Source organism: Lichenostomus cassidix, chromosome 1Aa, assembly GCF_008360975.1.
Source record: "Lichenostomus cassidix isolate B80296 chromosome 1Aa, HeHo_3.0, whole genome shotgun sequence".
In the NCBI taxonomy this organism is placed as follows: Eukaryota; Metazoa; Chordata; class Aves; order Passeriformes; family Meliphagidae; genus Lichenostomus; species Lichenostomus cassidix.
Window position 1 is genome coordinate 49146482 of NC_139480.1, and position 21206 is coordinate 49167687.

At 52.4% G+C, this 21206-nt stretch overlaps 1 protein-coding gene across 1 annotated transcript; it reads right to left on the bottom strand.

The window, feature by feature from the left end:
- Positions 1 to 688: 688 nt before the first annotated feature.
- On the bottom strand, positions 689 to 19950 carry MICALL1 (MICAL like 1). The gene is made up of 16 exons (XM_085048791.1): positions 19741 to 19950; positions 13615 to 13663; positions 12818 to 12959; positions 11616 to 11719; positions 10799 to 10926; positions 8036 to 8616; positions 7440 to 7503; positions 6379 to 6764; positions 5623 to 6101; positions 5028 to 5162; positions 4573 to 4699; positions 4126 to 4216; positions 3673 to 3746; positions 3185 to 3299; positions 2804 to 2850; positions 689 to 2496 (listed from the first exon to the last, which is right to left on the bottom strand). Exons 1-16 carry the CDS (start codon positions 19884 to 19886, stop codon positions 2375 to 2377), a joined length of 2790 nt encoding a protein of 929 aa, XP_084904917.1. The 5' UTR covers positions 19887 to 19950; the 3' UTR covers positions 689 to 2374.
- Positions 19951 to 21206: the final 1256 nt, after the last annotated feature.

Consider the following 21206-nt stretch of genomic DNA (forward strand, 5'->3'; position numbering starts at 1 on the left):
ACATGACAAAGCAGAGCCTTCTTTTGCCTGTGCAGTGTCTCAGAGTACAGCAATCCATCCTGTAAACGGAAATGTCATTCCTTCCCATCTACCCAGAGGTGGAGATTTCTTGTGACAGCATGATGGTAACACACACTGTCACCCACACCTGTAACTAGCTCACTCCTGTCCCCATGACTCCAGGAATGTCTCTGGAGGAAGATGCAGCTGTGTGGCATTGCACAATCATGAGCCCCTGGCATTGCTGCAGGTCACTGTGACTGTGACCTGCAGCATCAGCATACCTCTGGTGGCAGCCCCACTGGGCAGGGACTCAGGAACACAGCTGTGCTGAGCAGGGACAGGGGATTTCAGCCCAGTGCCTGCTGCTCTTTGCTGTGGGCTTGCTGTGATTTTTTGGTTCCAAAAATTCTCACGGTACGCAGAATAGCCACTGGCTTCCCACAGAGCCTGAAAATGGCTGTTTGCTTACCTCATACATAGCTGCAGCTCTTTCCTCCAGGAGGCTGAAGCATGATGCCCCACTTTTCCTGTGCCAATCCCAGCATAAAGTCCAGTTTCTGATTTCCTTAAGATCCCATCTTCTGCTTCTTAGCAATACTCAGCCACTTCCCAAAGCCAGGCAGCGTGCCCTGGCCCTGGGACAGCACGAGTGTACAAAGGAATCAGAAACCTAACCCACCATCACTTTTTAAATCCAATGTTTCTTTTATTTTTGTTCAGGTGAATGGAAGTCATGGAGTTAGTACAGTATAATTTACAAATCAAACTTCTGACTGGGCACAGGGCCAAGGGGTGTCAGGCTGCAGTGATCCCAATGGCCTTTGGCAACGATGATGTGACAGCAGGTTCTAAATCAGATTTGTTTCTCCTTAGAGAAGAGTTGTGCTTTGGGACCTCCCCTCCCCTACCACTGCTCCTCATCAGCCTGCTGAGTATGGCAAGGGTGAGATGGCATTACCAGCACAGGGCTGAGCTGGCCAACTCCTAGCCACGGGGGCCACACTGGGATTGAGGAGGGGCTCGGGTCCCTCTGGTTTTGGGAAATGAGGATCCCTCTCCAGAATGCTACACCAGCCACCTTGCAAGGCACTGCTCCGAGAGCATTTTGGCTAAAGCCTGTTGGGTTTTTAGAAGAGACTGCAGCAGATGGCTCAGGGCTGGTTATGTCTAATTTGCTAATGAGAAGGCATGATGAACAGCTGACCAACCAAACACCCATGAAACTCTAATTCAGACTGATCCAATAATTCAATAAATAATTCGTCATCTTGGAAGAGAAGGCAGGAAACAAAAATGGAAGGAAGAAGGGATGGTTGGAAGAACACCACCCCCCCCATTCCCTCCTCCGATGTACACACACACACGACAAATAAAATAAGGGGTTTAAGGTTTTAGGATGGGTTTGAATTCATCTAGTAAAGGAGGTGTAAAAATAACCAGCCACATCTGCACACTTTTAAAGTATATGCAGATGAAGCTAGGTAAAGGTCAGTTGTGACTGCGCCTCTCTCCCCTGCCATTTAAGGGTGGCACTGGTGAGCAGGGACACAAGCTTAGTGCCCCTTGCTGGCACTGAGTCAACCTTGAGCTTTTCTGCCCTTGCCTGGGAAAGGAACAGCTCCTCTCTCCCCAGGAAGGCAGCAGAATTAGCGGTGTTTAGCAGCAGTGGGGTTCCTGAGTAGGGCACGTGAGCTACGTCCTAGCAGCTGTACGCCGTCCCCTTGGGTCCTCTCAGCCTTGTGACAGAGCCCACCCTGCCCTGGTGCTTGAGGGAGGGGACAGCTCAAAATAAATAGGGCACCAGCTGTTTTTTTGGCTATGGCTCTAGAGCCTTGTGATGCAGGAGTATTTTCTTAACCTTTTAGTTTAGGCCCGTAAAACCCAAAGAATCCTGATTCTAATGGCAGCTTTCTCCTGAAGTTAAAAATGGGACAGAAAAGGGACAAGAGCGGGCAGGCAGGGAGGGACAGGGTGACCCAGTCCCCTCCTGGCAGAAGTCAGAGGCACGTGGAACTGTCACAGTTAGAGCGGGAGAAGGGACAGGGTGCAGTTAGTGCAAGTTTTCCCACAAACACGAAACTCCTTCGCTTGTTCTCAGTTAATGTCAAGAGCACACAATGGGGTAACATATCTGGAAAGCAAATCCATCTTCTCCCCGCCTTGTTAACAAGGCTTCACGGAGGGGACAGTCATGCTCCCCCACAGCCTCGGGAAGGGGAGGGCTTTGGTCATTCTCACCCACTCTGGGCTCAGGGCTGGCATCTCCCTGAAGCAGCAGCTCCGGTGCCTGGGGAGGGAGCAGGGGGAGAGGCGAGCCAGGGCCAGGGAGAGGCGAATCAGGGTTCCCTCCCACTGCTGGTGTTCCCCATCTCTAGCTTTTCTCCTTGTGTGACTTGCTCTTTGAGTCATGCTTGTTGCCCAGCAGCTTAAGCACCTTCATGGGCTTGAATTTGCCCTTCTTCTTGTTCTCGGTCTCCGTCTCCTTGTGAAATTCTGGGGTTGCAAAGGGAGGTTGTTACTGTGGGATGTCAGTAGTTTTACAGACACACTCATGAAAACAGGCAAGGGTGAGAGCCATGAGTCAAAGCCCTCCACTGTATGCACAATTTTTCTGATAACAGGGGTGTGCAGCACAACTGTGCCTCTAACTTTATAGGCCCTACAGGAAAGTCTCCCCAGTCTACACAGAATAAATAGATTCAACCTCTCCTGCACACAATTCCAGTAATGGCTCATGCTGCTCCTTACTGGGGTCAGCAGTGAAAACATCACTCCAAAAAGCTTCCCATTTATTTCTTACCTTTCCTTTTAATCATGGCTTCCAACATTTTATCCTCCTCCTCTTCTCTGAAAGAAAGAATGGGAAAGAGGTCAGGAATTCAGCCCTGAAAACAGCTGGTGTATTGTTAAAGGCTAGAGAGCCTCCTACTTAGGAGCCACAGAGGGGCAGATCCATCACTGTCTTGTGAACATTTGCCACCAGCAGGATAAATCCCACATGCTGCACGTGCTGTCCTGTCTTTCCCACACAAAGCATTCAAAGAGACAAGGATTGGGAAGATTGGGAAAGACATCAGCAACACGGACATCTTAGGACACCCCCACAAGGCACTCATGAGACACTGAGTCAGACAGGCTATGCTTTTCCTTTCTCCCCCAGCCCACCCCACTCCTCACTCACCTCTGCCGGTCCTCATCCAGGCAGTTCACAATGGCATTCCTCTGCTCAATGATGGTCACCAGCTCCTGCATCAGCACCTTCTCCCTCCCTCGGTCCTCATCGGTCCAGTCCTTCTCTACCCAGGCAAACCCCAAAGAAGGACAGGCAATTACATGGCTGAAGGATCTCCAGCACAATCCCTTCTACCCTGCCATGCTGAAGGGCTGGTTGGGCTAGCAGTGCTGTGGGGACAGAGCCCTGCATGTGGCATTCCACGGGGACAAAAGGAGCACATCCCTGCACAAGGCTGGGACATGCATTGAGATGGGACAGAGCCTCTAAGAGCCAGCTGCTTGCACTGGCATCCCTACAGATCTGCCTCTCTTCACCTGAGGCCCACCTACAGAGAGGGGAGATGATGTCCAGGAGAAAAATGATCCTTGTGGGTCCCTTCTGACTCAGGATATTCTATGAAAAAAGGGGTAAGCACACCCAGAGCAGTGCTTTACCTGGCTTGTTGAGGAGGCACCGCAGTTCATACTCCACGTCTGACTGCCTCTGCTCCAGGTTCTGCTGCTTGAAGCTGCAAAGGAAGGGGGAACTGTTGGGAAGCACTGCAAGGCTCCAGAGAGGCAGAACATCATCCCAAAGTACAGGTTGAACTTGGAAAGAACCATTAAGATGCTGATCTTGTCCTGTATAGCCAGGGAGCCAAGGCCCAGTAAGGACCAGCCCTGGCTGCTCAAGGCCTTCCAGCAGGAGATGCTGCAGAGGCTCTGGTGACATGCTATGGGTCAGTTCTGAGTGTATCTGGACAGATTTGTCTGCTTGCCCTTACTCCCTCCCTTTTCTAGGCAGGGAGGCCCTGTCAGGATCCCCCCTGGAAGCACCATTTCAGGAGGGCTGAGAAAGGCTTCTCCAAGAGAGTGTCAGTGCCTCTCCACACGCCTGCACACACTTACATGTAGATGAGCTCTGACTCATGGCGCACCAGCATGTGCTTCTCATGGATGAGTTTGAACCAGTCCACAAGCAGGCTGTCCTCAGGGTTGTCTGCCAAGCAAAGGGACAATTCAGAGCCATTCCCAGCCCTGGTGGATCCCATCACCCTGCAGCAGGCTGGGCTCTGCCAAGCTAGGGGAGGGGCACTGGGTTACAGCTAACCCAACCTCAGCCTATTTCTGAGTTCCAGAGATACCCTATCTCTTCTGCCACCTATTTCCATTCTAGGGACATCTCCCTGTTCAGGGTATGGTTGTGACCAATCTTGGAGACCATAACAGCTTCTTGTGCTCTTCCAACCCCAGCATCTGCAGGGAGGAAGTCATTGTTTCTATCTCTTTGGCTGGAGAGAGGGCAGCCCTAGGGTCTCTCCTGCCCCACACCCACAGACAGCCTATCCAGCTTACCATTCTCAGCACTGCGAAGTTTTTCCTCCAAGGCCACCCCACGGTGCTCCAGCTCATCCAGCTGATGCTCAATGGCATCCATCTCCCCATAGATGTCTTCCTCAGGGATGTACTGATCTGTCTGCACCTGCCAAGCCATAAATCAGAGACTTCCATTAGCACCAGGCTCCAGTTTCCAGGGGTAACCCAAAGGCTGGTCAACACTAGCAAGGACAGGGGGACACCAGAATATTCCATCTAAGTATGGATCTGAAATCCCCACCCCACTCTGGAGCAAAGGAAGACCACGGTGTTTTCATGAACAGGGTGTAGTCTACACACCCTCCTCCCCAGCCACAGCCACCTGCTGCAATCTCTGCCCACACATGCATCAGTAGGGTGCCTGCAGACTGCTACAGCCCAGGGGGATAGCACAGAGCTGGCTTTTCCCTCCTTGCTCCCGAGGGCCCTTTTACCTTGCGTTTGATGAGTGGGAAGCCGTGGCCTGGTGCAGGAGGACGCACAGGCTTGGAGCCCTTGGGAGGTTTCTTTGCCGAGGGGGAGGCAGCAGGAGATGGCTTCCGATTGAAGGGGTTTTCTTTGCAGGAAGACTGGAGAGGATGGACAAAAGCAGATACATGAACATGCAGGGAAGGGAAGGGATCCCACCAGCTGGGAATGAGCAGACAGGGCAGCCCTAGGGTTTGTCCTGCCCCACAGCCTCCTAAAGGAGGAACACAGCACTCAACTCCACAAGCACCTAGTCAAAAAAACAGCTGTGCTCCTATTTGGCATCAGTTGCAGAGCTTCTTTGTCATAACCATGCTGAAATATTTTGTTTCACCATTCCCTATTTGTTCAGCCTATATGACATCCTGCCTCTTCTCTAGCACATGGGGTAGGCAGAGTACAAGCAGAGCACCATTTAACATAGGCCTGAACCTTGCTTTCAGGGATCACACATCAAACCCACCAAAGGGGCAAGCCTGGACTCACAATTCCCCTGTGACTGAGTGACAGATGGGGCAGAAAAGCCCTGTGATCCAGATGGGAGGAAGGTCATCATCTCACCTTCAGCTGTGGTTTGGGTGAGGAAGATGTCTTGGGGCTCCCAGCACCCCCATCTGAAGCCAAGAGGATGGGTGTAGGGCTAGCCCCAGCAGGAGGCTTGGGGGGCAGCCTGCTGGAGCTGGTCTTTAGGCTGCCAGTGGAGATGCTCCTGCTGGTGTGCAGGGTGCTGGGCTGTGTCTCCCCACTGAAGCTGGCCAGCTCGCTGGAGGAGGAGAAGGAGGAGTTGGTGGAGAGACTGGCTGGGACAGCAGGGCTTTCACTGGAGGAGACGCTGACCAGGGGCACATCAGTGCTGGAAGTCTTGGCGGCTGTTGGCATGTGCACAGTGGGCTCAGAGGAGCTTTTGGGCACTGAGGCCTCATCGGTGTCTCCCAGCACCTTGGCTGAACTCTCAGAGTTGATGCTCTCGAGGCTGAGGGCTGGAGACGGCGTGGAGGATGATGGCTCAGAGTGTGACAGCCTGGAGATGGGATGGTTGGCTGCAAAGCAAAGGGAGAGCTCAGGGAGGAATGAAGGGACAGCCAGGAGAGAAGGGGAGGATGGCATACACTGGAGACAGGGGTCAGAGCAAAATCTTGCCTGCAAAATGCTCTACTCCAGTGGGTAGAGAGGATATGGCTAATGCAAGCTAATGCAACCATCTCTGCATAAAGGCCTGGCCTGCCAGGGTGATGCAGAGGTGCCTGGGAAGGGGGAACCTGCAAGGGGATGCACAGGGGCTGCAGAGGAGGGATAAAGGAGTGGGAGTAAGCTCACCTAGTGGGGAAGCATTGGGGGCTCGTGGAGCTGGCCGCTTCTTTGCCTTTGGACTGCTGGTGGGAGTGATGCCATACCATGGGTGGAGAGGCTTGGCAGCAGTCTCATTCTGCTCCTGCTCAGGTGTGCTCTTTTGGGTGTCAGCACTCTCTACTTCCTCCTCGTCTTCTTCCTCAAAGGGATTGTATGGTTTGGGCTCTGTGGCATCAGACTTACTCTCTTCACTCCTGGTTTTCCCCACCTCCTCCCCATCCTCCTCCTCTGAAGTCCTACTCGGAGTCTCATGGCTGTTTCCTGGGGGAGGAGGGGGAGCTGGCTTCTTCTTGGGCTCTGCTTGCACTAAGGCCATCCATGGTGGGTCCTTGGCTCTTGCAGCAGTTCCACCACTGGTAGAAGAGAAGGAGAAATTGAGGTGGCAGAGACAAGCTGGGGTGGCAAGGCACTGGAGAGGGACTTATCCCCTGGAGAAAAGGACGGATGCAGCAGGATGTCTCCCATGCAGAAGCAGCTTTCTCATCCAAGGATGGCCCTAGGCTTCCCCAGACACAGTGTCTCACTCTCTGTGGGCAAACCTATGGGCCTAAGGGAAGCACAGCCTGCCTGACTTGCCTGCTGGGCCCAGTGCTTTGGTGTCTGAATATTACAGCCTCAGTCTGCTAAGCAGTGGTAAAGGCTGAGCTTTATGCGCATAGCTGGTCTTCCCTCCCTGACACCTTTCCCAGCACAAACCCTCCACAAGGCAGACAAGTGTCCCCTTCTCAGCACCCACAAGCAGGGCCATTTCAGAAGGCATTTGGCAATCTACATGTGCCACAGAAACATTTTCTGAAGCTCTCAAACTCTTTAAAACCCTAAGAGACAAACACTCTGGGAAGTATGGATGAACACTTTCAGCCTGACCAAGCTCAGCTAGTACCTCTTAGAAAAGGGACCTGGTCAAAGCCTACATCCTCCTAAGAGAAGGAGCTGATAGAGGTGGGAGAGAAGACCACAGCTGTGCCATCTCCATAGCCCCACCTTGCTGTGGAGTTTTCAGGTGATCTGCAAGCACAGGGACGTACCGATCAGAGGAGCAGGGCCTCCCTCGAGGTTTTGGGACAGGGGGGCTGGGATCAGGTACCCGACCTAGAAGACACAGGTTCAGACTGTCACAACACCAAAACGACATGAAGAAAGAGGTTAAATCAACATGAGGTACCTCTTAAATATCTTCCCACATGAAGGAGGCTGTTCCCACTTCCTGAAGACCTCATGGCATTCCTCCCCCAGTTGATGCAGCCAGCTAGCCCCAGACATCCCCTTTGCCTTTTTCTCCCATTTCACCCTGGGAGCTGCACCTGAAGAACTGACATGCCCCTCTGTCCCCACACCTGCAAACTCCCTCTAGCTCCACCATCTTCCCTCCACACTGGCAGCAACCTTTGGAGAGCTTTGGAGCAATATAAGGGAGAAGACAGGCAGGAAAACTAGTACTGTTCTCCTTGCTATGAGGATGGCTGGCAATTGCTGGCAATCAAAGGCTTGGTGCCTGAGCCCAAGATTTATTCAGAGGTGGAAGAGTGTCAGTCTGTGGAGAAGAAAGGGAACTCATCCAACCTGTAGCAAACCACCTCTGAGGATATGGAGGGTAAGCCCTGCCACCACAGTGCCCTCTTACCATTCACCATGCTGGGCCCACATTCGCTGCCCTCACCCTGCAGAGTGGACCTGGGCCGGGGGACAGGGTGGGACACTGGAGGGGAGAGAGCAGATGCATCAGTGGCCTTCCTTGGGGCAGGGGTGGGACGTGAGTCTCTGTGTCGTCCATCCAGCGAGCTGGCTTTGTCCTGGGTGAGCCCTGCGGGCTTGCTGGGGATTGGAGGCCTGGGGGGAGTTTGGGAGACAGCTGCCCCACTGCCTGTGTGAGCAGAGGGCATCACTGTCTGTGCTTTGTTGGCTGTGCTGTCCTTCTCTGCCGGACCAGGGAGGCCCTCTGCAGGCGTAGGGGTCTCTGCCATGCTCTCCTGGGAGTTGCCATCATCCTTCCCCACCTCTGCTCCTGCAGGGGGGACATCCTCTCCCATGCTGGCAGCCCCAGTCTCAGTCCTTAGTTCTGGTGACTGTCGGTCTGGGCTGGGTCTCCTCTCTGCCTTGCCGCTCATGGCCAGTTTACCACGATGCTGCGTGCAGACAAAAGTCCCTGCCTCTGAGCCAGGCTTGTATGACCCTGGGAGCAGCGTGCTGGAGCATTCCTTACACCTGCCAACGAGAAGAGAGAGCCCCATGAGATGGGGGATGCCATCCTGCCCTTCATGGAAGGCAACACACCTTGCAGGGACATGGAGTTAGTTCCCATCCCTGCCACTAAATCCTAGAGTGATCTTGGAGAAGGCATTTGGGAAAGGAAAGATGTAGAGACTGTAGAAACCCATGGCAAGTTCACAGCTCAAATACTACGTGCATTTGGGTTCTTCCTTTGTTTCAGGAGGGATTTAATAGATGGGGAAAGATGACAGTTGGTATTGGGATATGGTGTGGTTCCCAGACTCGGAATGGGGAGAGAGATCAACGATTCACAGTCATGAAACAGCAAATATCAACTGGAATTAGGGAGCAACTGGTGCAGGACTGACACAGGGAGGCTATGGGCTGCCTTGTGGGGCCCAAGGGTCCAGGCAGGTTGAAGAACTGTGACACACTACTTCCTCCAACTCTGATTATTAAATAAAATTACATCAATTCCAACTTGGGAAATTACTACATTGGAAGCTTCCAGAGTATTAAGCAAAAGAAGCACGTAAGCCTGGCCTGGTCTCGTGTTCAGCCTCACTAATGCTGACCATGGCACCCAGCTGGGCCAAAGCATTTGGCTGGAAGGACAAAGGAATTATGCAGTAGGGCCATTTTTAAACTCTGCCTTGCCTGTTGGAATTGGGCTGATAGCTTCCCTGTCCTTCACTGTCTGCCACATCTCCTTGGATCATCCACTCTTCCCCCACTGAGCCTCTGACTGCTTCCTAATGAAGCCCCCCAGGGGCAAGCATGATACAAAGCACTGACAACCAAGTCAGTCCTTCTCCACCCGGGAAGGGAGGTGGATAGCCTACATGAAAGACAGCCAAGGGCAAGGGCTGATCAAGCATTACCATGAAAACCAAGCTTGTTCCTTCTTGTCTGAATGCCTGCTGCTTGCAGCAGCTGGCTGCCCTACGCTGCCAGCAGATATTTTTGGCAGGGAATTCTGCTCTGGGCATCCAGTTTACTGGGATTTCCTTCAAAATGGAGAGCAGAAGTGTGAGGACGTGGGGACTCCAGAGAGGAGGGGTATGATGAAATGAAGAGGTGGGAAGCTCGGACAAAGGGAGAAAGCAGTTTGCTTTTGGTTAATCTCCATCAGCCCATGGGAATCGCTGGCACAGGACATTTCTGACCAAACACCGTCCATAAATCAGCACAGGAAAAAAAATAAACAAAACAGAAAAAACCCAAGAAAATAATAAGGAGGCAAAACATTTGGGATAAAATTACAGGATCTCCCTGCTCAGTCTGAAGGGCCATGAGCTGTGCCACTGCAGATATGGCACCTCTCCTATTCCTGGCCCATGAGGACAGGGGGAATGCTGAACCTGCACCCCTAAACTCCTGCTTTGGCCCCAGCTGAAGATGGGAAGCCTTATGGGCCCCATCAGCTCCCCTCCTGCAAAGCTGTTTCTATGGCACATCCCCAACAGGCTTAGGCAGGTGAATAAAGCCTCCTGTATCTTCCCAGTGGCTCAATGTTTCTGTCCTCAGAGGCCAACTCTTGTCCTGTGGCCCATGGGAGAGATCTTATTCCTTCATTATCAGAGCAGGGAAAGCAAAGTGAAATGATTACACAGGTGCTGCAGGTAAGGACCTGCACTCAGGGAGTAACCAGAGAGCTGCTGACGTGTAAACCCTCATTTCTCAGTTTGTCACAGAGTCTGCAGCTTTCCACACACTCCCTGAGAGCTCAGCACCACCCAGACTGCATGGAAGCCTGTATATCCAGTTAAGGATGTGGAGTGTAGGTGGAAGGAGGTCTGTAGGATGATGTCATGGCTTAGACCTCGTTGGAAGGTGAAGCAGGGGGTGGTCCTGGGTAGGCAGTGGTAGCATCCTTGCTTATGGAGGTGGGAGAAGCTCAAGAGGCTGAGATCCCAAGTAAGAGAAGTGGAAAAGCACCAGCCAGCAAGGGAGACAGGGAGTGTGGTAGGAATGGAACACAGGGACACAAGGGCTAGTCAGACCTCTGGGACAGGGGGCTGGCAGGCAAAGGGAACATCTTCACTCTCATTTCAGGCACATGTTCATGTTCCATGTTGGCCAGGGACGCAGACACACAAAGCTGGGGTGCAGCTGGCCACAGACCCCCAGTCTGCCGAGGAGAGAGGCCAGCCCAGCAGGCGTGGCCAGGACATACCTGAAGCACTGGCGGTGGTAGAGCTTGCCCTCGGCCAGGTAGCGCTGCACCAGGTGGACGTGCTGCTGGCAGGCGGCGCAGGTGCTGCTGAGCGTGCTGCGCTGGGACACCTCTGAGGGGACATCATCCTGGGACACAAGGCACAGGCAGCTCAGGGTGGGGGCCACGAGCTGCTCCCCACACCAGGGATTCTCCACAGCAGCTGCTCCCTGTGCAAGGCCTGTCGCTGAGGGCTCGTGGCACAGCTCAGGGGCTGACCTCAGGGGCTGACAATGCACAGAACAGCTGTCCATGAGCACAGGCACAGGCAGGCTGCCTCTTCCTAAATTAGAAGGGGCCACTCCAAAAGTTGCCTTGCCCCTATCAACAGCTGAAGGGCTGTGGTAGGGACTAATCTATACCCCATGCACCAGGGTCCTGCAAGACATTGAAAAGGTCCCATCCCAGACAACTGCTAAAACCTGCAATTAAAGCCATCTTTTCTGCCCCTCTAGTTCCACATTCCTGCTCTTTCCTCATCTACAGGGTTATCTCTACACAGGAAGGAGAGTGTTTGTACCCTGGGTGGTTCAAGGAACCATACAGCACCAATCTGCCCAACCTCTTTCCTGCCATGGACAAACTGCAGTTCACAGACTCACAGAGAGAAATCACTCTCTCAGCTGGATCCCACAAGGTGCCACAATCCCAAACACCACTCACTCCCAAAATACACAGTCAAACCCCTGTCTCTGTGACAGGCTTTTTCCCATCTCCTCACCCCCAGTGCAGGGGGTACCATTGCCTCAGGCTGGCTTTGAATCAAGAAATTGGGTACCTGTGGTGCTGAAGGACTCTCAACTGCAGCCACGGGCGTCTTGTGGGACAGCAGAGGAGGTGAGGAGGCAGCAGTTGGGCGCTTCATAGGCGGAGGGACGCTGGCTGGAGGCAGGAGGGAAGGAGGATCAGGCATGGTGGTGACTCACACCACCCATGTGCGGGAAGGGGAGGGGAAAAAAAATAAAATCATCCAGCCTTGTGACATAGGATGAGACCTGCCGCTCCCAACACTTCAGTGCTTATTTTAGATGGAAGAGACAAATACAATCTAATAATGGGTCAGCTGTGAGGCTGCCAGAGAGCCTGGCCTGCTGTGGATCCCCTTCTGTGGCCCAGGGATACCAGCCTCCCACTGTGATTTTATTTACTCATCAAATGCTACTTGGCTTCCTTGTAATTGACTCCCTAAGCAACGCTCAAAGCCCAGGGCAGCTGAGGCAGCTGCTGATGTATTGTTGTGACCCACGGGGCCCCAAGGCTTCCAGGCTGTCAGCAGGTCTGTGAAGCATCTCTTGCTGTCAGGGCTGGAACTCACACACCAGCCCCCAGCAGGATTCCTTGGCTGGGAGACCAGCATCCCTGGAGAAGCATATACAAGTGGAAGAGATTTATCTGATGTTGTGGCTACAGAGTGGGACAGAGGAGACCTGGAGCCCTCATCTCTGCCCAGCCAAATGATGCCCTGGAAGAGCAGACTCAGAGTACCCAGTTCAGGTTGCAGTAGTAGGGACAGATGAGCTGATTTGGAACACTCCACCCTGGATACACTCCCTCTATCCTCCAGCCATTTTATGTACCTATGTGATAAAAATTAGCTGTGGTAGGTGGGCTCCTATCTAGCTTTCTCCTATTTTAGTGGGTTAGAGCAGATCTCAGAGGGTCTGATGAGCACCAGGGGTGGTGGCCCAACCCGTGTTGGCAGGAATGCAGCGCAGAGGGAGGAGAAAGGCGTTCCTTTTTCCACAGTCTGAGCTGTTACATCATTCCCCACCTCTTGTGAAACCTCACCCTAATGCACTCTCTCTTCCAAGCCTTCCTCAGGGGCACCAGCAAGATGCAGGAGAGGCAGCTACTACCTGCTCCTGTCCCCTTCCTCACAAACACACACAGCTCCCAGCTGCCACAGGAAGGAGGAAGCACAAGGTGATGCTGGGTTGCCTGTACTCAAACTGGAAGTCAGAAGGGTGGGAGGACACTCACCTTGGCTGGGGTTGTTGAAATGGTTGTAGTACTGAGACACATAAGTCATGATGCTGAGGCAGTCAGGGACTTTCATGGAGACCATATCATTGGGATCTAGCAGGGCTGGGATGCCCAGCTCCCGCTCTGCCAATTCGAAGGCCTGCAGGAACAGCAGAGGTGCATTAAGGGAAGAAAACTGATGCTTTATGAAAAATAACAGCAATATCAGATTGGAAGGACTCCAGGGAAGGTTAAAGAGTGGGCCTATGGCATCCCTGATGGACAGAGGCTTCCAGACATGGTGCTTGCCGTGCCTTTCCACAGACTATCAGATGGAGCCTGCAGCAATAAGGTCTTTCCTCATTTAAAAAAAAAACAGGGCTATTGCTGCTTTGTCCTACAATTAGCCTCTGGGATTCCCCACTGCCTGCTTCTGCTACTGGCTCCAGCTGTCCCAAGCAGGAAGGGAACATTGCAGACCAGGGTCTAGCATGACTTTTCTCTCTGCTTATGCCTGAAGTAAAACTAGCTTCCTGCTTCCATTGCCCGCAAATCTGGAAAAACTGAGGTCAAGAAGATGTTGCACCATTTAAATCTTCACCTGAGATGTTGTCTTGGCAACTATTAGGATAACCAGGCTGGAAGCTCATGTTTCAGATTCCCTTGTTTCCAGAGAAGCTGCTGCTTGTTTCTTACAAACACAGATTTTTCTTACACCGTCAGCACTGTCACAAATTCCTCCCACACTACATGACCTCCATCAAGTCATTCTCACATCACTTCTTCCTTCTGTGCACAGCAGAATGGGGACTTACCAAGCGATTATTCTCATAGACATCATCCTTGGAGAGAGAATCAAAGTCTCTGAAATGAGAAAGCACAAAATAGCCACATGAGGTGCAGAGGAAAACGCCCCTATGTCATCACAATCAGATTCCCAGGACAGTCAACCTTACAAAAAATCAACACATAAGACCTTAGATAAACAAAACCTTGGCAAAGCAGATTTCAGGTTGTAACGGGACAAGGAAATCAAAAGGGAAATTGCAATTAAAAGAAGAAAGCAAGTCCCAAATGGGTGGTGACAAGGAAACTAGAATGTCATTCTTGTCTCTTGTGACCTGCTTCTGTCCTTAAGATTAAAAGCTGCAGAAATACCAGGGCCATGTTTCAATTAGCACCACACATTGCTGCACCAAAGAGTGCACAACAGCACCCCAAACTTGCCTTTCTAAGGCCACTGGCACAAGAGTGCAGGATGAGGATACAGATCCCTCAACTCAAGAGAAAGAAGGGACAGATACAGCTCAAGTGGCTCTATGAGGGTCCTTAGACAAACCTCTCTGCACCACTTCAAAGAATTTGGGGTGAAACAGAAGATCTTAAACTGTACTTCCGTCCTTGCTTTGTGCCAAACATTCACAGTGCACAACAAACCATCCTTAGCTGCAGCCTTTGGAGCTGAATGCAAGGTGCTCAGGGCACAGAGAGGAACCCCAGCAGTCTCCAACCCAAGGGATTCATTTGTTCCAACCCATTTCACTCGTTTCCCTGGAGCCCTCTGGGGGTTCAACCTGGCCGTAGGGACTGATTAGCTGCCTTCACCAGGGCAGCAGAGAGCAGAAAGTTAAAGCATTCTGCAGGCTTTCAGCAGAGGGGGAGAAACCCAGGAAGGAGTTAGTTATGGCTTTTGCATATGTGCGTGGGTATGTGTGAAAACAGCATCACGCTGCACTGCTTACAGCCCCTTCCGGCCAAGGAACTCAGCTCTGTTACAAAAAAACCCTCATGCAGCAGCTTGGTCTGCCTGCTAGCTGGATTCACAGGGGAGCACGGAGTCCAGAAAGGTCCAGGGTCAAGCAAGCCACCCCAATGCACCACAGAGAGGTGCCAAAGTTTGGGAGACTGACAAAGAAGGACAATTCAGATTAGAGGGGGGAATGCATCCCCCACTCCCATGGTGGTGTGCAGGAACTGGGTGAGATGGTGAATCCTCAGCCACACACCTGTGGAGAGGGGCTACAGGAACCTTCTTCCTCCATCCCCCTTTGGATTTTATTACCTTTTCCTGTTACACTGACACAACCCATCCCAGTGCCACACAGCAGGGCAGCCAGCCCTTTCTCGAAGTCCCTCATGCAGCCTTCCCAAAGCTGCAGAGGAAGTCCGTGATGAGCTCAGGAAGATTTTCCCAGCTGCCTTCACCTCCACAAAATTACACTTCCTCTGTTCAAAAGCAAGAGGCTGTTGGTGCCATTTCCTCACAGACATCCGAAGCTGCAGCTTCTCACTGCAGCAGACATGGAGAAAGGTGGCCTGGATGTTCAGCTCTGTCACCCTCCTGAAAGCTCACGTGAATACAAGTACAGAGCTCAGACTGCTCAAAACACCGCTTTTTCTTCTCTACATGCTGGTGAGCAAAGGCTTCAGCTGCAGCCTTTGCTTTGATGTCAAAACCACTGCCATTTTTGTAATTATAACTAGTCTCCACAGGGAAATGTTTTTTCCCTAAGTTTTTGTTTTGTTTTTATCTAGAGAAGTCGTTTAACCTTGCAGGATTTTTTTTCCTTTTAAAGTAAATGCCAACTTGGAACACAGGAGAAGCCATGACTGCAAAGTTATATATCAACTGCTCTCTAAACATTCATGACCTTCATTTTGAATGCCTTCACTTTCAGGATATGGGAGTGGTGTAGCTGGAAGCTTGAAGACTCCTTGGTGGGCTGGGCTGGAAGAGTATTTTCTGACAGATAAAACATCATGTTCAGTCCGCTCAGCCCCAGCAAACAAAAGCTGTTTCAGTAAACCAAGGCAACTCCATCAGGGAAAGCAGATGCCAGCAGAGAGGACGTGAAGCTCAAGAGGCAATGAAGGGTTACCAAGCAGCAAGGGAATAGAATCTTTCCACTAATGCAGAATTGCAGACTCTCAGCTTTACCCGAGACATTGAAGTCCATCAGTACAAGGCCCCAGGGATCAGTTTATTCAGTTCCACTCCACTGCATTTTCCAGCTTCCTCTCTGAACAAGCCAAGCAGGACCACACTGACCTGCATCACTCCTGACACGAGCACTCCCATATGCCATTTGGTCACGTGGCATTCCTGTGACTCCAGGCACGTTCCAGGTGCCCATGTGCAAGGAGCATGGCCTCTCAGGCGTGGGGAAAAGTCACTCCAGACACACCCCTTTCCACTCTGTAAACCATCTCCTGTTCAGGGAGCCCAGAACTTGCCATCTCACAGTTCTGTGATGTGTGGCTGCATGTCACATTATTTCCTTGCCCTGATCTCAGCAGTCCTTCATCCAGCCCTGCTCAGACTCCTCTCCTGACAACATCTGAGGGATGGGATGTAAGAACAGGCAAGACTCTGGCTATCCCAGCTGAACAACTGTCTTGACTCAGCAAACCCCAGCGTTGTACCATATCCTGGAGTAGTATTTCTATGCAAATAACATCCCAAGCACTTACCTAATTAGATACATGCGGAGCCACTAAGCACTCCAGGGTTTAGGGCAACTGCCAGGGAGCACAGCAGATCCAGGGAAGGGGGAAGGGTGTGCCGTACAGCTAAAACCAGAGCAAATTCCTGGATTCCTCAAATATAAATCATGAGCACTTTAACGGCAGTGCCACATAATAAGCCATTCAGCTTTCCAGGTCTTGTCAGGGAAATGCAGGCAGTACATGGGAAGGAACAAACAAGATTTGTGATCCTGCCTGTAACCGAACCCACGGCTCTGGGGACACAAAACAGCGTTTCTAAACCAGCTCTCATCCCCTGTTTTCCTCAAGCCTCCATCTCTCTCAGCACTCAAAAGGCATGTGTCATACTCCTTTATTCTTCTCACCCCTGAATGCCAAGGTCCTTCCCTGAGCTCCAGGGAGGCTGTACAGCTTGGGACGCTGAAAGATGCTCTTTGCTTCACTAAGCTGCAGCAAATGCCTTGTAAACACTAATTTAATGCTTCAGATTTCTAGAGCACTGAGAAAACAAACTCATTAATCCCCACAGTCCACTGTCAAGTTGGTCTGGATGTTGCCAGCTTAACTGACAAGGGAAGAGAAGAGATTAAATGTCTCTTCCCTAGATTACACAGCCAGCAGCGCAGACAGAGGCTAAATCCAAGTTTCCCATTTCCCTGACTGGGACAGTGAGGCAATGAAGCCAAGTGAAGTGCCTACAACAGTGGAGTCAGGGATTTTCAAACTCATGGTTCAACACACAGGTCCTACAGGTATGCACCTCATTTTTGGTGGTCACTTCAAGACACCTTTAGCTGGATTCAGTAGACACTGAGGAGTTCCAGCCTATTTCTTTCAAAAAGCCCAAACCTATAATGTTTCCAAGATCTCTGCAGGAGCTGCTCCAAAGCTCTCCAGGGCAGCATCCCTCCAATGCCATTTGCCTTATCCTGAGGTGATTGTGTTCAAATCAGACATTATATGGAAAACTGTCCTCACTCTCACCCATATGGGTTTCACGACAGCCTCTTCCTCAGTGTGTCCCCTCACAGCAGAGCAGCATCACAGGGATGCATCTGGGCAGGGTCAGAAAACCAGGACATGCTGACAGCCACCACAGCACTGCCCAGGGGATCAGAGTGGCAGAGGAGTGACGTCACACAGGTAGAGAAAAGAGCTTCAGCTCAGCTCTCCTTTGGATGTGCCCATTCCTCCCCTTTGTGATCCCAGGGGAAGCCAGCAGGAAGCAGGGAAGCAGCTGTGTGCAGAGGAGCTCCAGCCTTCGAGGAGCAGCACAGCTGTCTCCTGTGGGACAGGAGAGCCCTGCACAAAGGAAGACCACACAGGGTCAGAAACGCACTCGCAGATCCCTGCCAAGTTCCATTACCACGCTGACTGAAAGCACTTTAGAAGAAAAGAAGGGCAACCACTTTTCCTGTGCCGTCAGGAGATTTACTGCCTCTGATCCAATCTTCCCACTTCCAAATCGGGACAGGCTGAAGAAGCTGGAATCAGATGAAATGATGCTACTCTCCTGACGGCCGTCTGAAAATCCTTCTACAACAGGCCATGTCCTTGTAAGGCCCTGGGCTTTGTCTCTACAATGCAGCTCGTGCAGAGAACCTGTGAAGCATGTAGTTAGGACATCTGCCAGGAGCAGATTTAAGCCCACTGACAACTTAAGAGCAGCAGCCTCTGCTTAATGGGATGGTAAATATGGTTAATGGGAAACCATCAGGTGGTTTTAGTGGTGTTTATCGTAAGCTTTTGCTGAATCTCTGCTTTTCAGTTCCCAGTTACTGTGCCATTTAAAAAAAAAAAATTAATAATTGCAAGTGTTCCTGCCCTTAATTTGCCTCTTCCCATCCAGCAGCCTTGCAACTGGGAGCGTTTTCAGATGCTCTATTCTAGTTAATCAGGGTGAGCCATACCATCCAAGAGCTGCAGAGCACAAAACCACACAGTTCCCTCAGAGTGATGCAAAGACACCTTGTGTCTTGGCTCTCAGTCATTCCAGAACACCAAGCTGGGGAGCTTGGGGCAACCACCTGAAACACAGCAGGCAGCAGTTCGGTTTCCAGCCTACCTTTTCAGCTTTGGCTTGTAAGGACACAGGCCTGTTTCGCCCTCTCATGGACACCACAGCTCCACAGTAGAGTCACAGCCAACCCTCTGCCTGACAGAGGTTGCTCTCATAGCAAAACGCCTTCTGGGGCCAGCTCAGGAAAGAGAATTTGGTCAGTTTGGGCAATCTCAGAGCAGAACGTGACAGGGGACTCATCACCTTGTCCACTTTACCAGGAGGCAAAGGAGTGCATGCACGCCAGAGGCACAGCAAGGTGGGGCAATGCTTACCTGCCCTGCCAGGGCTCCCAAGGATTAGAGCAGATGGGAGCTGGATTCCCAGCACCGCCGGGGCACACAGGGTTACAGCGGCAGGTCGGGGCAGATTCCTCCCAGCGGCTCAGCCAGTTTCTCCAGCCTGACACTGTGCCCCCAAGCAATCCCAAACTCACTGTCTGCCTCCTGAAACTCACATTCCCCCCTCAGAGACACCCCAGCTGGAGGAGGCTAGAGAGGCTCGATACCCCTGCTGGCATTTGCCACCTCCTGCTTCTTTCAGTGTGGCATCCACAGGAAACAAGCTAGAAGCAAATGGAAGTAGCAACCTGGCCTGGGCCTCTACACATTTCAGAGTGGCTGCCTCTGGGAGCTGGGAATGTCCTTGTGCAGGGCAGGCCTCTGGTCCTCTTGAAGTGTGAAAGCTCAGCACTCACTGAGGCAAAACACCCTCACACCCAGGTGCCAATACCATGTCTCCTCTCTGGCAGACACCACTCCCATTCGGGTGTACAGACCTAATCCACCTCCATGCTCTCCCCAGCTTTAAATCACACGATTTCTTCTAACCCTGACCTTGACACGTCCGTAGGACCAGGTCAGAAGGTCATTTGCTGAAACACAGAATGAGAATGGCTTGGTTTGCAAGGGACCTGAAAGGTCATCTGGTTCCAACCCTGCTGCCATGGGCAGGGACACTTTCCACTACACTAGGTTGCTCAGAGCCCCATCCACCCTGGCCTTGAGCACTGCCTGGGAATATGGAATCCTTCATCCCCAGCACCCAACTATTTCTCGACAGCATCTTCCTCAGCGTGTCTCCTACCAGCACATCAGCACAACGAAGGCACAGCTGCTCTCTGAGCCCCCCAAGTTCATGCTCAGGGAGCTTCCCTGCCAGCCAGCCTGGAGCCTTTTTCCCACGGCACCTCCATCCCACACAACCCCCTGTGAGCCCCCCGGGATCGCTGCTAAGCGGCACAGGCAGCCCAGCTGCTCCAGAAAGGGGTGTCCCAGCGGTCCCGCGCCCCAACCCTCCGCGCCCCCCGCTCCTAGTGCCACCAGCGCCCGCGGGCGGCAGCCGGGGCCCCGCGGCGCCCCGTCCGAGCGGCGAGCAAAGCGCGGCCTGCACTCACAGGAGGTCGGGCCGGTGGCGGTGCAGGATGGCGCAGAAGGCCAGTCCGTCGCGGAAGGAGGTGCTGAGGTCGCGGATCTCCACGCCGCGGTAGCCCTCGCACTGCCGGCGGCACCAGGCTTGCAGGGCGCCCCGCGGACCCGACATCGGGGCGGCCGCTCCCACCGACGCCGCCGCCGCCAGCCCGGGGCCGGGCGGGGCCTCCCGGGGCGGGGCTGCGCGGGGAGGAGCTCGGACACGCCGCGGAAGCTCCCGGGCCCCCGGGCTCGGCGCTTCCCGGGGAGCAGGGCGGGATGCTCGGGGAAAGAGTCGGGCCTGAATTCAATTTAAATTCAGCTGGATTAAAAACCACTAGGCAACCTAACTTCTGGATGCTCCCCAGGCTTAGACAGAGGGTGCTCCAGGCAGAAGTTCTCAGCAGTCCTAGGGGCATAAGCCGTGGCAGTGGAGTATGTGCGGGACGTAGGTGGCTCCCAGGGTAGGCTCAGCGCCAGGGAGAGCTTTGAAGATCAAGACACTCGGAGTTACAGGCAGGGCTTCACAGGAAGCCCTGGAAGAAGCAGAGGAAGAGTGCGATACAATCTCAGGAACCCACAACATCGAGGCGATGGATTGTCACGAGAGCTGGTGTGCACGCTCAGGGTTTGACAAGGTTTGACAAGATGGGGAAGCACACTATTAAAGGCCACTTTATTTGGCGTTCTTTTCACCTCTAACAGCTACCTCTGTGGAAGACCAAACCATCACACTGATGCTGAGCTCACTGCTGCCAGTTCCAAATCTGTAAGAGTCCATTATCTCCAGTTATTTTGTAGGGGCTCTACACTCCTTCCTTCAGATTTCATGTCCAACATCCTCTTAATTCTATTGCCCTGTTTCATTCTATTACTCTTTGGTCCCAGAACTGCAGCAAGTGAAACATAAATCCTCTGATTAGTTTGTGCCATCTCTCCACTCAGCACCCAAGATAATGTGTGCTGTAAGTCACAAGAAAAACTACTCTGTAGCAAAAAAGGAAATGAAACATTGTGTCAGAATGTAATAACTGAGCTCGCTACTCAGCATCCCCCAGATCTGCCTGACAGCGTCTTCCTGATGTATCCTAAGGGACAGCATGAGGAGGGATGTTTACTTGACTTTTCCAGGTTCCATAATTACACTCAGCCCCTTCACAACAGTAGGTCAGAGACAGAGAGTACTGACTCTATACTGTGGGTCCTTCTGACAAAACCATTTCGTCCAGAATCACTTCCACTCACCAAACTCTGCTGCAGCAGGAGAGGCTCGAGCTCTAACCAGCCCCACCTCCCCCCGGAGTGCCTTCCCAGCAGCAGTGGGGCTCTGTTGATGCTGAACACCCTGCATTCCTCCAGCTTCAAGCAGTGCCAGGCACCGCAGCTCGCTGAGCCCATCTTTCCTCCCAGTGAGAGCTGCAAGCTCCTCCTGGCTTCGTTCCACCAAGTGCCA

What these genes read in the sequence shown, in the direction of transcription:
- MICALL1 (XM_085048791.1), bottom strand. Translation starts at nt 19,886, where the DNA reads ATGTCGGGTCCGCGGGGCGCCCTGCAAGCCTGGTGCCGCCGGCAGTGC. An exon ending in TACCACCGCCAGTGCTTCAG is followed by an intron (nt 8,617 to 10,798) that starts GTATGTCCTGGC and finishes TCTCGTTGGCAG; the next exon opens with GTGTAAGGAATGCTCCAGCA. An exon ending in CCCCAATGCTTCCCCACTAG is followed by an intron (nt 6,102 to 6,378) that starts GTGAGCTTACTC and finishes TTTGCTTTGCAG; the next exon opens with CCAACCATCCCATCTCCAGG.